The following is a 17,202-nucleotide window of genomic DNA, read 5'->3' as shown; positions in this document are numbered from 1 at the left end:
TAGAGTTGAGGTGATATAATATATGTAGAGTTAAGGTGATATAATATAATTATGTAGAGTTGAGGTGATATAATATATGTAGAGTTGGGGTGATATAATATACGTGTAGTTAAGGTGATATAATATACGCGGAGTTGAGGTGATATAATATATGTAGAGTTAGAACGGGTGTGGATTGAATTGAGGTGATATCGTTATTTGATAAGCAAATAAGTCGTAAAGAATTAAACATAGCTTTTAACACCATCTACTCATCACATAGACAATTCAAATATTGACCATTTATCATTCATTACGTTATGGTATATCTTATGGGCGTGTATTTAATTACCATTAATTTATCTTTGAGTAGTGCAACAGTATGGCTATGCAACTAGCATGTTATTGCAACACTCTAACACAGCTAAGGAATTTAATGATACCACAGCAAAGGTCGTAAACGGTTTAATGTTTTACGAAATTCAATATTGTACTATGTATGTAACATCGCAATCTGATTAAAATCTTATGTATGTGGCTTGATTTATTTATTTATTGACCTCTTTTAAAGCTTCGTATACTGTCGTTTGTTTTCATTCTGTGTTTCTACGTCGGAAGAAGGCGGCCACTTCCCAACAAAAACTCGAAAATAAACAACACACGAAGGAAGTAGGGGTAAATATAGAAATTAAGCTTATACCTATATCACTCATTTCAATCATAATATATCGTACACCCTGAACTGTATAGACCAACCTATGGTAAACATATTTGTGTAGCTGTACATTTCGTATGGTGCAATACATCCAAATTGATTTTTGGATCCGCACCCATAAAATCAGCAATCACTATTCAACCTAATGTACTATGTTACTTATGGATTGAAAATCTACCTCTAATTAACATGTACAACGTCTTTGGTATTTAATCATTTCAGTGAACATAGAGTTGGTTATTTTATCGGAAATAATTCTCCAGTTACACCTGGTGCAGGTTCCAGTTACACCTGGTGCAGGTTCCAGTTACACCTGGTGCAGGTTCCAGTTACACCTGGTGCAGGTTCCAGTTACACCTGGTGCAGGTTTAACTGGAAGACTAATTAGATTACGTACGTGAAATGCAACACCCAACATGCATAATTCGTGACCAGATCAAACTATCCAATCCAATCCACGCAATGGCGAAATCGTATATAGACTGTTGCACTAATGTTGTCTTCAGCAGGAGTTTCACACAGTTCTGTTATTTTTCTTCGTCTCGCTATTTGTTCCGTTCATTGTTAAATTTTTGATTCCGGGCTCTTCAGCTTGGTTTAATAGGTAGCATTACACTTGGAGTTTACTAGTATTTAATTGTATACTTTATTGTATTTAGTACTTGTAGTTATACTAAATTATCGACTTTGCGATACCACGATGTCACTGCTACGTCTAGTTCTCATGCTTTATGGCTTTTACATCTCCCGAAGTTATCCACAGACAAGCAGAATGTTATAATTTATATCAAACCTAAATGTAAATGAACAATTAAAGACTACTCATACCAGCTATCATCACCTTACCCCGTATATGACCCATATAATGCATCGAGTTGGATCAAAACAAGAACTGAAATATTCGATAAAAATACACTTTTGAAATTCCGATGTGAAATTTGATTCTTTGCGACACGTGCAGCATTTTCCACTGGATTTGCACACTCGGTTTGAGCTTCCGACGTACGTACGCTGCAAGTATGTTTCACGTTATAGTTTTGACGGTGCTCTCACATGACTTGGCCAAGTATATTAAGTGATGAGCGATTAACGTCTGTACGTAAATCAAAACATTTACTCAAACCCTGACTTACATTCCGACATAATATTATATCGAACATTGACACTAAACACCATTTTATTTTACACATCCGTGCACAGAGCAAAAGGCGCCCAAAGATATCATCTTATGGTTGCCAGGGTAACGTTCCTTGGTGCGACGAGACTGTTTATGATACTGGTCGGCTTTTTAAGTGTATACGTATTCATAACAGGATTGCTTTTCTTAATATATTAGTTTGTAGATCACGTGATTGGTTGTCAATTTCAGTCAGCTTCCCTGAGTGGTTGTCATTCTTTCGGGACAACAAATCACACGTACTTCGACAGTAGGTGGATTCTTCGGTACATCTAAGTGACACCACCTTTGGTAATCCTCGGACTTACGAACTACCACTCGACCGCTCTTACCGTTTAAGGTGTTCGAGTTCGCCGTACCTGTAAATTTCATCCCTGGCATTTTTTACACCTATATCAGTTGCAGTACTAAACTCAGTGGTAAAAGCCGTGACACATAGCTCATTACGTGTGGCTGTCCAAATTTAGCTGACGTTACGGGGGGTCTATGCTCGTCTGCAAGTACTATTGGAACTTGGCGCACCATATTTGGCGAAGGCTTAACTGTGTGTTGGGCTATTGGATTTCCGAGGCATTTGAGACATACTTCTCATCGACTTTTCTCTCCGTTCGATGGACTTCAGCCCGCAACCGCTGTAGATGTGAGTTTTGAAGGCAAAACGGTGAGTTATCAAATTCTCTACTTCGTCGTCGTTCGAAGGTTGGTTTCTTTATCAAATACAAACTCTTTTAGCTCAAAATTAGGAGAAATAATGCGTCGAATGAGACCAAATATGTTGCACTACACTCCATGATGGATGTTCAAGCTGTAACATACACACGAGTGACACAAATACAAAACGTTATTAGCATATGTACATCTTCCTATGTTTTGTATTTCGTCACGTATTGGGAGTTGGACGTGTTAACGTTACAGTACAGTATTTACAAACTAAAGAAGCCTGAAGTGCATATTTCATCAGTCTTCCACTTTCTATCCCTTGTTCCATTAAAAAAAATATAAGTTAATTTCAAAGAACGAATTCAAAATAAATAAAAGTCGCTGCTATATCACTTCAATAGATGTAAATGTAAACGACTTGATCTAGAATATTTATTGAAACAAAACTTTTGTAAATATTCAAACGTTTTGGCCTCTCGTTCTCCAACATAGACAAGAATGTAGTGTTCAGTTTTGAATATCCTTTTGACAGTACTGGCAGAACCTCACAGCTGTCTACGATATGACATGCGATGGACAAACTATGGCAAGAATGTACATTTGATGGCAAGCATGCGAATGACGTTGGTATTTATCAGCCAAGACAAATGATATAGGTCTCTGCATACAATGTCTTCTACTCTTGTTTTAACATCTCTCACAACTAAGAGTTCTCAAAATTCGACGAGTCATTTAGGTCTAAGCTCATGTTCATGGTTACACACCCCCAAGTTGAAATGTTGGCAATATTTACAATTATTTGGAGGTTTATTATGAAATGAGCAAGTGTGAAGAGCTATTATATACATAAATATTTGAGTTAAGCGATAACGTAAGTGGTTGTGATGAACTTTTAGTCAAGTCTCTAGGAATACACGAAGTGCCTGTGTTTATACAATCTACACATTCTGTACGGACTACTTTGATTGGCGTAGGTAGTGTAAGGGATGTCGTACGAAGGTCGCTGACCTCATCAAACAGCTGTTACATACTAGCGGGTGCTGGCCGTGTCCGAGGAAAATAATCTAGATGTCTGGTTGTCCCGGGGCATAACAAGGACAACAAACTTATAGATATTGATGTAGGATGCCTTTATACAATTTTTAGCTATACGTATATACGTCGTTGTTCAAGATGTTGAAAGCTTATAAGAGCATAGTTCGGGCATCGAAAACTACCAGCTCGAGGGTCTGGAACGTATCCTGAACCGTCATATAATGCGATAAACGTACGGCATAGACGGTGAAAGTTCGTCTGCAAACCGTTGGGTTACGATCACTGAGTTGGGCCCCACGATAGTAAATTACTACGAACGATATATAGGGCTATATTTCAACAATTGACACGGAACAATATTCGCACAATCCTAGAAGTGTACGTTCCCCATACTCCGTCATAGTTAGCATTTGTTGTCGTTTACAAATGACTTTTGTCTGAGGCCAAAACAACGCAGTAAAACTTTTCAGGAATTTATTAGTGATTTGTAAAGTCTAATTACTTGTGTTAATTCTTGTGTGATGAATAACATTGTCTTTTTAATAGTCTCGAGGCATGTGTTGGCAACTCGCTAATGCAATTATATGTGCATAGACAGAATTCAATGTGTATGAATCACTTGGGGCCCATCGTAGGTTGTAGAGTTTATGGAAACTTTTAAAGATTATAAACGTAAAACATAACTTGCCAATGTTTCTGTTTGAGGCAAGGTCGGATTGCAATCGCTGGTACAGTAAAAATGAACCGCTTCCATCATGAATGACGGGGGAGGGGGGGGGTGCTCTGACAACTATTCCGTCTGCCAACAGTCCTCTCTTTGGCAAACGGTTTCAGACCCTGTTTTATTGTGTAGACTAGTATTTCTCATGGAAAACTTGTTAAATGTCGACAAGGAAATAGGTTGGTATTAACAGCTATAGGAGATCGCTTTTGAAAGGAAATAACTATAGAAATTAAGGATGTCCCCCGATATGTGGTTATCACTTCTTCAACGTTCAAAATAGATCAAAATACGACCGTGACCCGAAAACTAATACAGTTATCAAGAAATTCGGGTTTTAAAAACATAGTGGAAAAATGATGAAAAATTGGTGATTTTATCGCAAATTTCTTTTACCATACAATCAATATCCGAAATCCCCCGATGTTACTTCAATGGAATGTTTCTTCCCACTGGCCCAACCAGCATACTTCATTGTAATCAAATTCTACATATTTCTACGCTTGAGTACTGGTAAGTATTTCTTCGGTCGACAGGGTCGACTTCTTCTCTCTCTGCTGACAACTTGCAATATTACTTAGATTGTAATAATCGTGTTATATTGTCAGTTTTAATATAAAACTTTCCCAAACAGAGCTCAAAGCGCTTTACAATTAAAACAGCTGACACTGTAACCTCTCGGACACTCCCATACTTTATCATTAACTTAGGGAGTCATACTGTGATACGGTCCATTGCAGCTTCGGTTCTATAATCACGTACATGTAGGATTAAAGCATTCACATTGCAACCTTGTCCTACCAGGTCCCCAATTATACAGCTGGGTTGAGACTCTTATTTCGCGGTGAATGAACTTTTGCGATCACAGAAAAAAGTGTAATGTTTACCCCTTTTATATACAGTTGGCTAAATACCACAATAGTATCGATATTATCGACATTTTATTGTATTCTGATAGAAACATTCTGATCCATATCTCGAGAAACAAGTGCCCGTGACTCACACCATTCATTCGACCACCATGAATCGCCAATGCAAAAGGGTGTTTGTTTTTTTCTGAGCGTTTTTCTAAGTTGTAAATGTTGGCTCATATGAACATTATGCACACGTCATTCAGGCATTGAAACATGTTTTATCAACCACCGTGAAAATTGTAGTATCACAGTGGAAAAAGTTAATGACTGATTCGCTGAGGTAATGTTTTGGTGCACCCCAGAATCAGAGCATTGCCCGGCGTTAACATCAGGATCGTACAGAGTATACCATAACCTGTCATCGCTATATGGAGCTTATACTCTCGTCAGGACACAAATCGACGAGAATATGATACTTGATGAGTTTTATAGGAATATTTGATATCTCCATCGACATGAAAATAACGTCTCACATCTCAAGCTGGCCAATGCCCCTTAAGACTTCCCATATCTTCAAAACGTTGGCAGTCAATTGTGCAGTTCAGCCTCTATTAAATTTGAAGACAAAGAAGGGGAAATGATGAACAGGGAAACAATATACCGGGTTGTGTTACCCAGCATGCATCTTTTGTCGTAAATACTGTAGCAAGTTGTAGAATGTTAATGCATGGTAACTATGCGAACAGGCAGAGACTTAATTCAGTTTATTGCAACTTTAACACCACTCTCTAAGCTCATAACAACTTTGTCGCCATGCAAACAGACATTCATCACATTCATTGCATTTTCCCTCTAAATTATCTTTATGATTACTGCACAGAAATTAAAAAGGTATTCATGCAAATTTCACATCTCTGAACCGATCGGATTGATAGCAACAATTAAAAACAATAAACACTAGAACACTTTTATCAAATTGATAAAATTCTAGCAACTAAGTCTTGTTTACTTGTAGGTAATCCGAACCAGAAGCCAATTAAACATTCATCGAAATGCATCGAATATAATCTTCATCGTCAGTCTAACAGCAGATTAGTCCTGCTTGCAGACGTAGTAATTCGGGACTCGATTCTGACAAGTATATCCCTCAATTCTCAAACTAACATCAACTTCAGACACGATTTTCATCAATAACATGCTGTTGCGGCTCATGCCAGTAATCTAATCCCGTACACCGTCTGCAAGCAGGACTGACAGTAAATATACCGATGCCTGTTTAATATTCAGACATTTCATAGACGTGTGTGTATGTGTGTGTTCTGCTCCCAGGGACCTGCTCTACCACAATGACAATATTCCCAATTGCTATGACCTTTGGCATTGACAGGAATTTATTGCGAGTCTTCATTTTGGGTTCTCTTATGTCAAGAAATGTTGTCAGAAGTAAAATGGAAACCATCAACTGTATATTATATGAATGGAGAGAGAGAGAGAGAGAGAGAGAGAGAGAGAGAGAGAGAGAGAGAGAGAGAGACAGACAGACAGACAGACAGACAGACAGACAGACAGACAGACAAAGACAGGCAGAGAGAGAAACAGAGAGACAGAGACATAGAGAGAGAGAGACAGACAGACAGACATACAGACAGACAGACAGACAGACAGACAGACAGACAGACAGACAGGCAGGCAGGCAGGCAGGCAGGCAGACAGACAGACAGACAGACAGACAGACAGACAGACAGACAGACGGACAGACAGACAGACAGACGGACAGACAGACAAGGATAGCGACAGACTGACGGACAGTAAGACAGACACAGAGATATAGGCACATATCTAATATTACTTTTGGCGGCAGTGGCAGTTATACAAGAAAAAAAAATAGCGTGTATAATTGAATTACGTGTACCCCTATTCATCTTATTCGGAATGCAATACCCTCCCACATAGCGGCTGTGTGATCACTGTGCATGGTGAAATAACATGCAACATATTTCCATGGCAAAACAGACGTAAGGGTTTTGAGAAAACATGACATGGAAATGCTAAGAATTCTTTACGTTATTGATAAAATATATATCAACGTTGAGTATGTTGTTGATGATGATGATTACATCCAAATAAACAGACTGGATTTCATCTTACTATGTACATGATGTACGTGACATTTAATTAAAGAGACATAGGCTAACTTCAACTTCTGACATGATTTCCTTCAATATCTACAAACACAAGTCTTATCTATAGTAGTTTTGTTTATTTGAGCTTTGAAATGACTACACCACTTCTCAACATTGCGTTGACGGGTTTGTGTATATTTTATTTATCGACAGTCTTGGTTTCAATTTTTGGGTTATACCCTAAAACTATGTCATCAAATCATTTATCTAAGTTATGTGCGATGTTACAAATCTTACGGCTACCAGTGATACTTAGATGAGTTGATGATTAAATGAGTTGATGATTAGATGAGTGAAAATAATTTCATAAAACTCGATTACATGATACTAGTATAATCACAGGGAACATAAATACAAACGAACATAAATAAACAATCAATAAAAAAACAAAAACAAACAAAAAACAAACAAACAAACAAATAAATAAATAAATAAATAAATAAATAATTAATTAATTAATTACTGACAAACATCAACAATAGAGTAATCACAAATCAGTATCAACAATAATAAATGTTTGGCAGTATCAAGAATTAGTGTACGCAAAATAGTTACAAATCGAAATGCCCCCAATTTATGACTAGTTTGTTTGTTTGTTTGTTTGTTTGTTTGTTTGTTTGTTTGTTTGATTGTTTTCGTAAACAAAACTAACTGAGCCTGAGTTCCATGTGGTATAATGTTAATGCATGCCTTCTATAACAATGACGTCATTACACTTCTCTTCTGGCATTGTTAGAACAGTTGCTTACAGAGTAGTTATTTCCTCGACATCCAATTGAATACGTATAATAAAATGACGTCATCGGATCGTTTATAAGTTAATACTGGTTTGAGTTCAGTCAATTACAAGTGATAGTTAAGTATACTTCAATACGTAGGATACGAGTACCTATTATAAATATGTAGCAAAGATTACCCCAAAACGTATAAGCTAAAAATATATATCTATCTATTTAAATGTTTTTTGTGGAGTCATGATGGGCGAAAGGTTAGAGTTGCCGACTTGGAATCTGCAGATTGCAGGTTCAAGCCCCATCGCTGTCGTTTGTTCCTGAGTGGCTAAAGTCCAAGGGCAGGATTTGAACCACAACTGTGCCTCAGCCAAACCAGCTGCATAATTGGGGACCTCGTAGAATAGAGTGTGCCACCAAGCCAGGGGTAATAATTGTAAAGCGATTTGCACAAAGTGGGAAAGTGATATATAAAAACTAACACTGAGTATTATTTTCAATAAGTAGATAACTATATAATTATTCAGATGAAACAAAAGACAACACGGCAAAACTTTCAGATTTACCCATGATCCTTTAATAGCTATTACGTCACACATATTGGTCAGAACAATAAAGTCAATATATCAATCTTCAAACTGGCACGTTATTTGAATTCAATATAAAGACCACCTATCATAACAATATTAAATTTACCTCTCGAGCACGTTATGACGTGGATTAAATTACAGACCACCTATCATAACATATGCAAACATTTGGTGACCATGATAACAATGTAACTATATCTGAAAATCTTTGAACCTAGTTTTACTAATATGAAATTAACCCCATGGTCAAGAATTGTCATGGTCTTTGCTACCCAAACCACCTGACTTGTTAGATGTTTGCTAAAATAGACCATGTTATATGAAATTCCGTATGTTTTATGAAACCACCCAACTTGTTGTAAAACGTGTATGAAACCACCTTTTTGTAACACAAACTTGTCTGGAACAGCCGAGCTTGATGTAAACCAACTTGTACATTATATGAGACCACCTAGCTTGTTGTAAGACAAACTTGTACATTATATGAGACCACCTAGCTTGATGTAAACCAACTTGTACATTATATGAGACCACCTAGCTTGTTGTAAGACAAACTTGTACATTGTATGAAACCATCTAACTTGTTAGACAGACTTGTACATCGTATGGTAAACCTAATTTAACGTAAAATAAACTTGTATATTGTATGAAACCACCTAACTTGTTGTAAAACAAACTTGTTCATTGCATGGAACCACCTAGCTTGTTGTAAGACAAACTTGTACATTGTATGAAACCAGCTAACTTGTTTAGACAGACTTGTACATCGTATGGTAAACCTAACTTGACGTAAAATAAACGTGTATATTGTATGAAACAACCAAACTCGTTGCAAAACAAACTCGTACATTGCGTAGAACAACAAAACGTTTTGTAAATCAAATTTGTTCATTGCATGGAACCACCTAGCTTGTTTTAAAACAAACCTGTTCATTGTATGAAACCACCTAACCTTATGTCAAACAAATGTGTATATTGTATGAAACCACCTAACTTATTGTACAACCATCTTGTACGTTGTATGAAACCACCTAACTTGTTGTAAAACAAACCTATTCATTGTATGGAACCACCTAGCTTGTTGTAAAACCATCTTGTGCGTCGTATGAAGTCATATTGTTCTTTTAGATCAAAATGTGTACACCAAATATAAGCTGTAAAATAAAACAAAGTGGTATATCATGATTTTGAAGTAACCCATCTTGTAAAATAAAATTGTATATCATAGTAATTATGAAATAACCCATCTTGTAAAATAAAGTGGTATATCATAATAATTATGAAATAACCCATCTTGTAAAATCCACGTAAGACAAACAAACTTCTGTGTTGTATGTTCTATACCTGTTTAATAATATTTGCTGATTGGCCAGTTACTTGACCAATCAACTTGAGTGTATGCTAATGCATGGAACTGCCTATCTTGTCAATATTACTGATTACATTGGAATAACGTTGCTTGTGAAATGCTTTACTGTAATGCAATCCTGTTTGTGATATGAAACTTGTCTGATCAAATCGGGACATACTGAAAATTGACGGCTCTTCATTTCTTCATGTTTATCTTCCCTTCGACCTTTGATCGTCAAAGTGTGCCGATTTACGTTAACACCTCGTAAGACCATCACCCCTCTGTGTAGAATTGATAGAACACGTTTTTCAGCGACTTCCCAGCCATTTGTTATGATAAAGTATCCCGATTTGTGAGAATGTCCTTTGACTGAAATCCATTTCCTTCCTATAACAAAAAACCATATATCGGAAAAAGAAAACCTCCCCATGCATATGTACAATTAATGTACAAATGATATTACCTTAAACATCATCCCAATTCCTTGACATTCTTATTCCCACGCCATCTGATATAACACGAAGGGGAAATACCATTTCCATAAATCAGATGGCCCCAAGGAACAAATTTCCCTCAAAATCAACATTCTTAAAATTTCTCCTTTATGTTACTCTGCCATATGAAAGTTTGCTCCTGGTCCGTTTAGAATTTGAGGCAGTCATATTGGATTCTACTATGGCGTAAATTTTGATATCAGTTTGATCTCAATTTCAAATATTGTATGGTGCCCCCCCCCCCACCCGATTGTTTCTCGATTTTATCTGACAAGTGGTTTTTTTGTCAACAAATTAACAACAAAAGTGTAAGATTTTATTTCAAAGACACACAGTACGTTCTTGTCAACTGTCTGGAGTTCTATCCGAAACGAAAACAGTATTTTACAATATTGACCAAACGTATGTTCTACATTCCATCACATCGACTTAACAGTTATGTGGCCACTCGTAGAGACCGTTTATTTTTAGCTGATGTGTACGATGTTGTTGGTTGCCAAGTCTGCCGTTGAGTTTAATTGGTTTTAAAATAGCGAAACACCGGCTATAATATGTCTTTCTTAAACTATTACAACAGATAAACCAATATCTAATCATTTCCTGTTTTTATGAAGGACGTTATTTTGAATGTCTAACATATTTGTTAAATTCTTCTGTGTACCATTAACTGTTGTTTCTTGATTCTTTTTCAAATTCCATTTTGCCACGATTTTTGTGTAACTTTAGACACGGCATTACTAACAACCGAGGCTATGCGTACGTGCGTGCGTGTGCGCATGCGTACGTGCGCGCGCGCGTGCGCGTGCGTGCATGCGTGCGTGCATGCATGCATGCATGTATGTATGTATGTATGTATGTATGTATGTATGTATGTATGTATGTATGTATGTATGTATGTGTGCGAGCGTGCGTGCGTGCGTGCATGCATGCATGCATGCATGTATGTATGCATGTATATATGCATGCATGTATGTATGTATGTATGTATGTATGTATGTATGTATGTATGTATGTATGTATGTGTGTGTGTGTGTATGTATGTATGTATGTATGTATGTATGTATGTATGTATGTATGTATGTATGTATGTATGTATGTATGTATGTATGTAAAAGGGTGCAAAAGTTATAGATAATACATTCCCAAGAATTAGTAAAATGATCGACGTCAATTTCTTTAACATAGTTGAAGTAAGATAGCAGATACTGGACTCGATGGCTACTTGTAAAGAAAAACAAAATACCATGGACGTATATATGGACGTGTTAATATTTGTAGGGATTATGGGTAAGGAATTTCAATACAATATTAGAATGGCATTACATTTCTGTTATCAGCCAGGGTAATGTAATTGATACAGCAATTACAAAGTACAAATACAACGTCTAGTTAATAGGAGTATGCTGAACAAACAGAATAACAGTTGCTAAACGCCATATGATTATCGACAATACATCTGAAGCAGTTTGTACAGCAACGTCATATAGACCATAAACAAAATATTCCCCAAATTGCAAGTTGTTAATTGAAGGCTATTTGCACATGACGAACGATCCAGGAAACTTGTTACTCCGAGTTACCGTTTTTATTCTGGCTAATATAGTAATTGAATAGTTGGAATGCACTGCTTGGTTTGTCTATATTATATATATGTATGTTTTATCACTTAAGTATCGAGTTGTCTGGGACGAGTACAAATCAATCCTTGAATGATCCGAATATGTGTCTGCAGGGGACATAGACTAGTTGAAGGTAATCTTCTCAGAGGTTGACGTATTCTCTGACTAACATTTGCCCTATTCTCAATGAATGGATATAAATAGGCTAACTCGTTTGAGAAACAGTTGACCATCTGGCAAGAATGTAGTAATGTGTAATAGCTAACAAGTTTTTAAAAAGTGGCTAACGTGGTGGAGATATTCGATTTGAAAAGTTACGATGTCAGTGCTGTCAGTGTCAAATTGTCCACAGCTGTACATGTGTTACAGTTTAGTTCTTCAGACTACATTGATTGCCCATAATTGTGTCACACCGACTGAAAAACACAGTTTATTCAGAGTATATTACCCACTGAGTTACTCACTGCAAAGTCTTTCCAAGTACACTGTCCAGTGTGTCATTACATAGTTCTTAACGTACTATGTATGTAACTGCCCAGTCATACCGTACACTGTTCGCGTTACTCAGTCAGTAACTCCACGGTCATTCAGTGTGCGTTACTCAGTTAGTAACTACACGGTCATTCAGTGTGCGTTATTCAGTCAGTAACTACATGGTCATTCAGTTTGCATTACTCAGTAACTACACGGTCATTCAGTTTGCATTACTCAGTAACTACACGGTCATTCAGTTTGCATTACTCAGTAACTACACGGTCATTCAGTGTGCATTACTCAGTTAGTAACTACACGGTTTCTGTTTGCATTACCCAGTAACTACACGGTCATTCAGTGTGCATTACCCAGTAACTACACGGTCATTCAGTGTGCATTACTCAGTAACTACACGGTCATTCAGTGTGCATTACTCAGTTAGTAACTACACGGTCATTCAGTGTGCGTTGCTCAGTAACTACACAGTCATTCAGTGTGCGTTATTCAGTCAGTAACTACATGGTCATTCAGTTTGCATTACTCAGTAACTACACGGTCATTCAGTGTGCATTACTCAGTCAGTAACTACACGGTCATTCAGTGTGCGTTACTCAGTCAGTAACTGAACAACTTGGTATCCTACAGACCTCTTTACGGCACTGGGCAGATCGTACCGGCAAGAGAAAATATGTGCTCTGGCGAGAATGGTAACTACTCAGTCATCATGGTCATTGACACTTAAAGTACTCTGCCTAAATAGCAGAGTTTGCCACTGCTCAGTCCTACATAATACATAGTCCAGTCTCTCAGCATATCAATAAATGCCACGTACTGTCAACTACATATGCTACCATTGCATTGTCTGAATATTTCACTCATATGCACCTGGTTATGTATGTACACAGACAGCTTGTGGTAATGGCAGCAAATTACTTGTCATAGTTAATATGACATTAGTTAAAAAATGAGGCACACCCTGTCATTCTTCACTGGGTTACCTAGCGGTACAAATTCGGTAAAGTTATTGTCGAGGCAAACGATAAAATGCGAAAGTATTAGAAAGATTTGACAACGTTCTGTTTTAGTCAGTTGGTTTCTATATTGCGTTATCTATTTTGTTTTCTACCTCTCCCTTCCCATACACAACATACTAATGTTCCTGTAACGCTATACACTGGCCTCGGTCATTGGCACTGAGAGAAAAGCCAGTATACCTTCGTATCGACATATCGTAAGACGAGAGGGGTTGTCTGTATGACGTAGTATCCACATCAACAAAGTGTGTTATTACAGACGTAATACAAATAAACGCTTTTGAAATAACACATATAAACATCAAAAGTCCTCGCGGAACAAGGAACACACATGAATAAACTTTAGTGATATTTTTTTCATTTTTCTGCCTCCCAAAGGTTCTCTGTATAAACTAACATAAGATAACACGTTTATGAACGATTTCTCGAAACAGTGTGGTTTGAAAGACCGAATTTCAAAATAAATATATAAATATGTATAAATTTAGCCAAATATAATTAAAAATATGCTTCGGCTATGATATGATACCAGTATAATGATAATTATACATGCTAGAATTTTAGCTGTTTATATGCAAATTACACATTACGTGCACAAACAAAACAAAATAATTATGGATAGGTTTGTAGTATTTGATATTCAAAATTTGAAAACCTGGAGTTAAATTAAATATTATTAATATTATTTCTTCAATAATTGTTTCTCGACCGGAAAGATGAATTTGTCATATTTTTTTTTATATACATTGTATCCTACTTTTGTTACTGCTTGTCAAAGTGTTATGCCATCGAAAAAAACAACCAGCGGGTCGACTCATGTTTCGTTCTACCAAATTATTCATAGCTTTGTTATCATTCAAGGTTAACGAGTGCTGCTGTGACTGCTGCTTATATACTGATTAGGGATATCGTGTTACCAAGTGCTGCGACCACCAATAAACTCAAAATAGTATGTATAGGAATATCTTGTTACAAATTATGACTGATATTTCCGATCGTAAACTTGACAAAGCTTGAAATCATTTGTCAGATCACAGCCTATACTGCCAGAAGGACTTCTAACCTTTATCATCGTTCATGCCACGAGTCATCAATGTAAATCACGCAGTCTGCCAGAGACATGAGACAGGAGAGACTGAGATATACGGAGATGAAATTTGAACTAATTGACCTCCAATGAGGTCAAATAGTTGTTGACATTCCACATAAAGAGGCCTCACTTGTAGTGTCAAGCTTTAAAAGTAGATTTCGATGTATAGACATAATACTACCGTCTTATATTCAACCGGGGTCCCGCTTCTACGACTTCGAAAGAGCTAATATAATTGAATTGTACACAAACTAGTTTGAAGTAAATTCAAGTTACCAGTGTTTAATATTCAACCGGGGTTTCACTCCTATCACTTGGCATATATCGCTGCATAAAACTACAACCGTGTTACATTGAATCAAGGGTTTAAATCCATAACTTTAAAAAGCCTTACACAGAAATATGCAACATAAATATTACTGGCAGGCATAATAAAACAGCGGCTAACATCACCGGGCATATATACTGTCTCTCCACTCGCTTTTTTTACAGCCACACTAAGAAGTTTATCACCCAGACGGTACAAATTGTTTGACCTGTTACCATCGGGAACAAGTTATAGGCAAATTAAAACTATTCAAAAACAGTTTTTATGCAACTGCTGTTCGTATTTTAAACAGTCGTGATTTATGTTTTTTGTATAGTAGTGTCAGAATTTTACCAAACAGATTGTGTATCCCCCTGTCGTACAATTCATTTGATTCGGTCCACGATTTGTAAAATAAGTTTCATTGTATAATATGTTTTTATACACTTGGCAATAAAGTATTAATATTTCATATTATTATACCGGAGTACTTTTAATTAGTGATTTCAGATTCACTACTTAAAATGAATATAGCATTTGATAGAGAATTTGAAACAATACGATCATTTTTGTCGGGGTTAAAATTCCAACATTTGAACTTTTATTGGCCGAAATTATTATGGTGTCTATAAAAACATGTTATTCCGATCAAACTCTTCAAAACTAGGAAACGGTGATATATGTTAATATTTCATGTGTATCCTCTCATGTAGGAATGCCTCAGGCTACAGCGTACAATCACCAGTAAACGAGGCGCTTTTTACTAAAATAATTCATTAACTTAGGTGGACACATCCACGTAAAACCACAGCTCTCTTGCAGCAGCCGTACATCTTAATTTTCCATAGCCAACGGGAAAATATTGCTGTGGCTTGCTAATTGAATGGGTGGACAACATCAACGAAAAGTTTGGAATAACTGATTTTTCATATGGCCTAACATAACTTTTTGAGATAAGAGAATGTAAGCTAATGAACGTACGTGTTTTATTTTTTCAGGTTAGTTCGTAATCATGGTTAAGCCAGGAGAAAGTGGCCCGTCATTTGTACAGAAGCCGTACATAGACCAGTCTCCGGATGGTAAACTGTTGACTTTTAAATGTCAAATTTCGGGCAATCCTAAACCATCGTTTACGTGGTATCGGAACGCAGTGGAAATTCGCGATGGAGGGCGCTATTACATGGATGTATTGCCGAAGGGAAATGCCTTTATTGTTTCGTTGGAGCTGCAAAATGTCTCCCCCGACGACGCAGGAACTTACAAGGTTGTTGCAAAAAATCAATTTGGCGAGAGTAGTGGAACAATTGCACTTAATTTCGGTAAGTAATTCGATTATCACGATTTACAGATGGCAAATTTATGCCACCATGGTAACGTATCAGTGAGTGAGTGACGTAGGAAGGGGAGTGACGACTTTGTTGTTTTTATGATTGAAGAATTCGCGAATCGTGAAGTAAGAAACTAAGGAACTTATATTATTGTAACGTAACAAATGATCGAAGTCGGTCTACATGATCAGTTCATTTGTACAGACCGTGCATACTTACACTTGCAGCGCCACCACAGGCCTTCTTTAGAGACCGATCAGTTTCTTCAGCTGGGGTGGCGAATTATTTCAGTGTCACAATAGTAAGTCTCCGACCCCTCTCTCAAATGGGAATACCCATAGGGTAAAGAACAAATGATCAATATAGTTCTCGCGATTTTCAGGATTTCTAATATTATTTTCTCTACATTTCAAATAAAGTTTTAAAATATTGTTTCCTCTCACTTTTCCCCGCTGTTTTCTACTGTTGCCACTGTCTTATCAGAGTTTACCAACTTTGGATAAATTAGCAGAATGCTAATCCAAGAACAAACTCACCACGGGCTAATTGCCCCCATTAACTCATTGCGCGGGGAGTGTAAAGATCTACTGATCCGACTAATGGTAGTCTTGCTGCTAGACGTTCGGGCTTTCTTTCGATACTATAAGCGAACGAAGTTCGCAGTGAGGGCTTGTTCCATCCTCGATAGCGATGTTCGGTCGTGTGTCGTATTTTATTGGAAGAACATCCGAGGTCTAGCAGATAGACTAGACTAAGGGCAGTACACGTATTATACTGGTCATTATTCGGATCAGTGGATGTTTACACTCACTGCGTATTAATCATGTGAAAATAACCAGTGAGCTTGTTCTCGGATAAGC

The 17,202-nt window shown here is 37.0% G+C and overlaps 1 protein-coding gene across 8 annotated transcripts in view; it reads left to right on the top strand.

The window, feature by feature from the left end:
• The first annotated feature begins 2,407 nt into the window (after positions 1-2,407).
• The window catches only part of LOC144444559 (twitchin-like), a 94,941-nt gene continuing 80,146 nt past the window's right edge, over positions 2,408-17,202 (top strand). For all 8 annotated transcript variants that reach the window (XM_078134017.1, XM_078134018.1, XM_078134014.1 and 5 more), the window contains exons 1-2: positions 2,408-2,532; positions 16,013-16,333. In XM_078134017.1, coding sequence (XP_077990143.1) covers positions 16,027-16,333 — 307 coding nt within the window. In that variant the 5' untranslated portion in view covers positions 2,408-2,532; positions 16,013-16,026. The remainder of the gene's footprint in view (positions 2,533-16,012; positions 16,334-17,202) is intronic.

Source organism: Glandiceps talaboti, chromosome 13, assembly GCF_964340395.1.
Source record: "Glandiceps talaboti chromosome 13, keGlaTala1.1, whole genome shotgun sequence".
In the NCBI taxonomy this organism is placed as follows: Eukaryota; Metazoa; Hemichordata; class Enteropneusta; family Spengelidae; genus Glandiceps; species Glandiceps talaboti.
The sequence above is the reverse complement of the archived record's forward strand: the minus strand, read 5'-3'. Positions and strand labels throughout refer to the sequence as shown.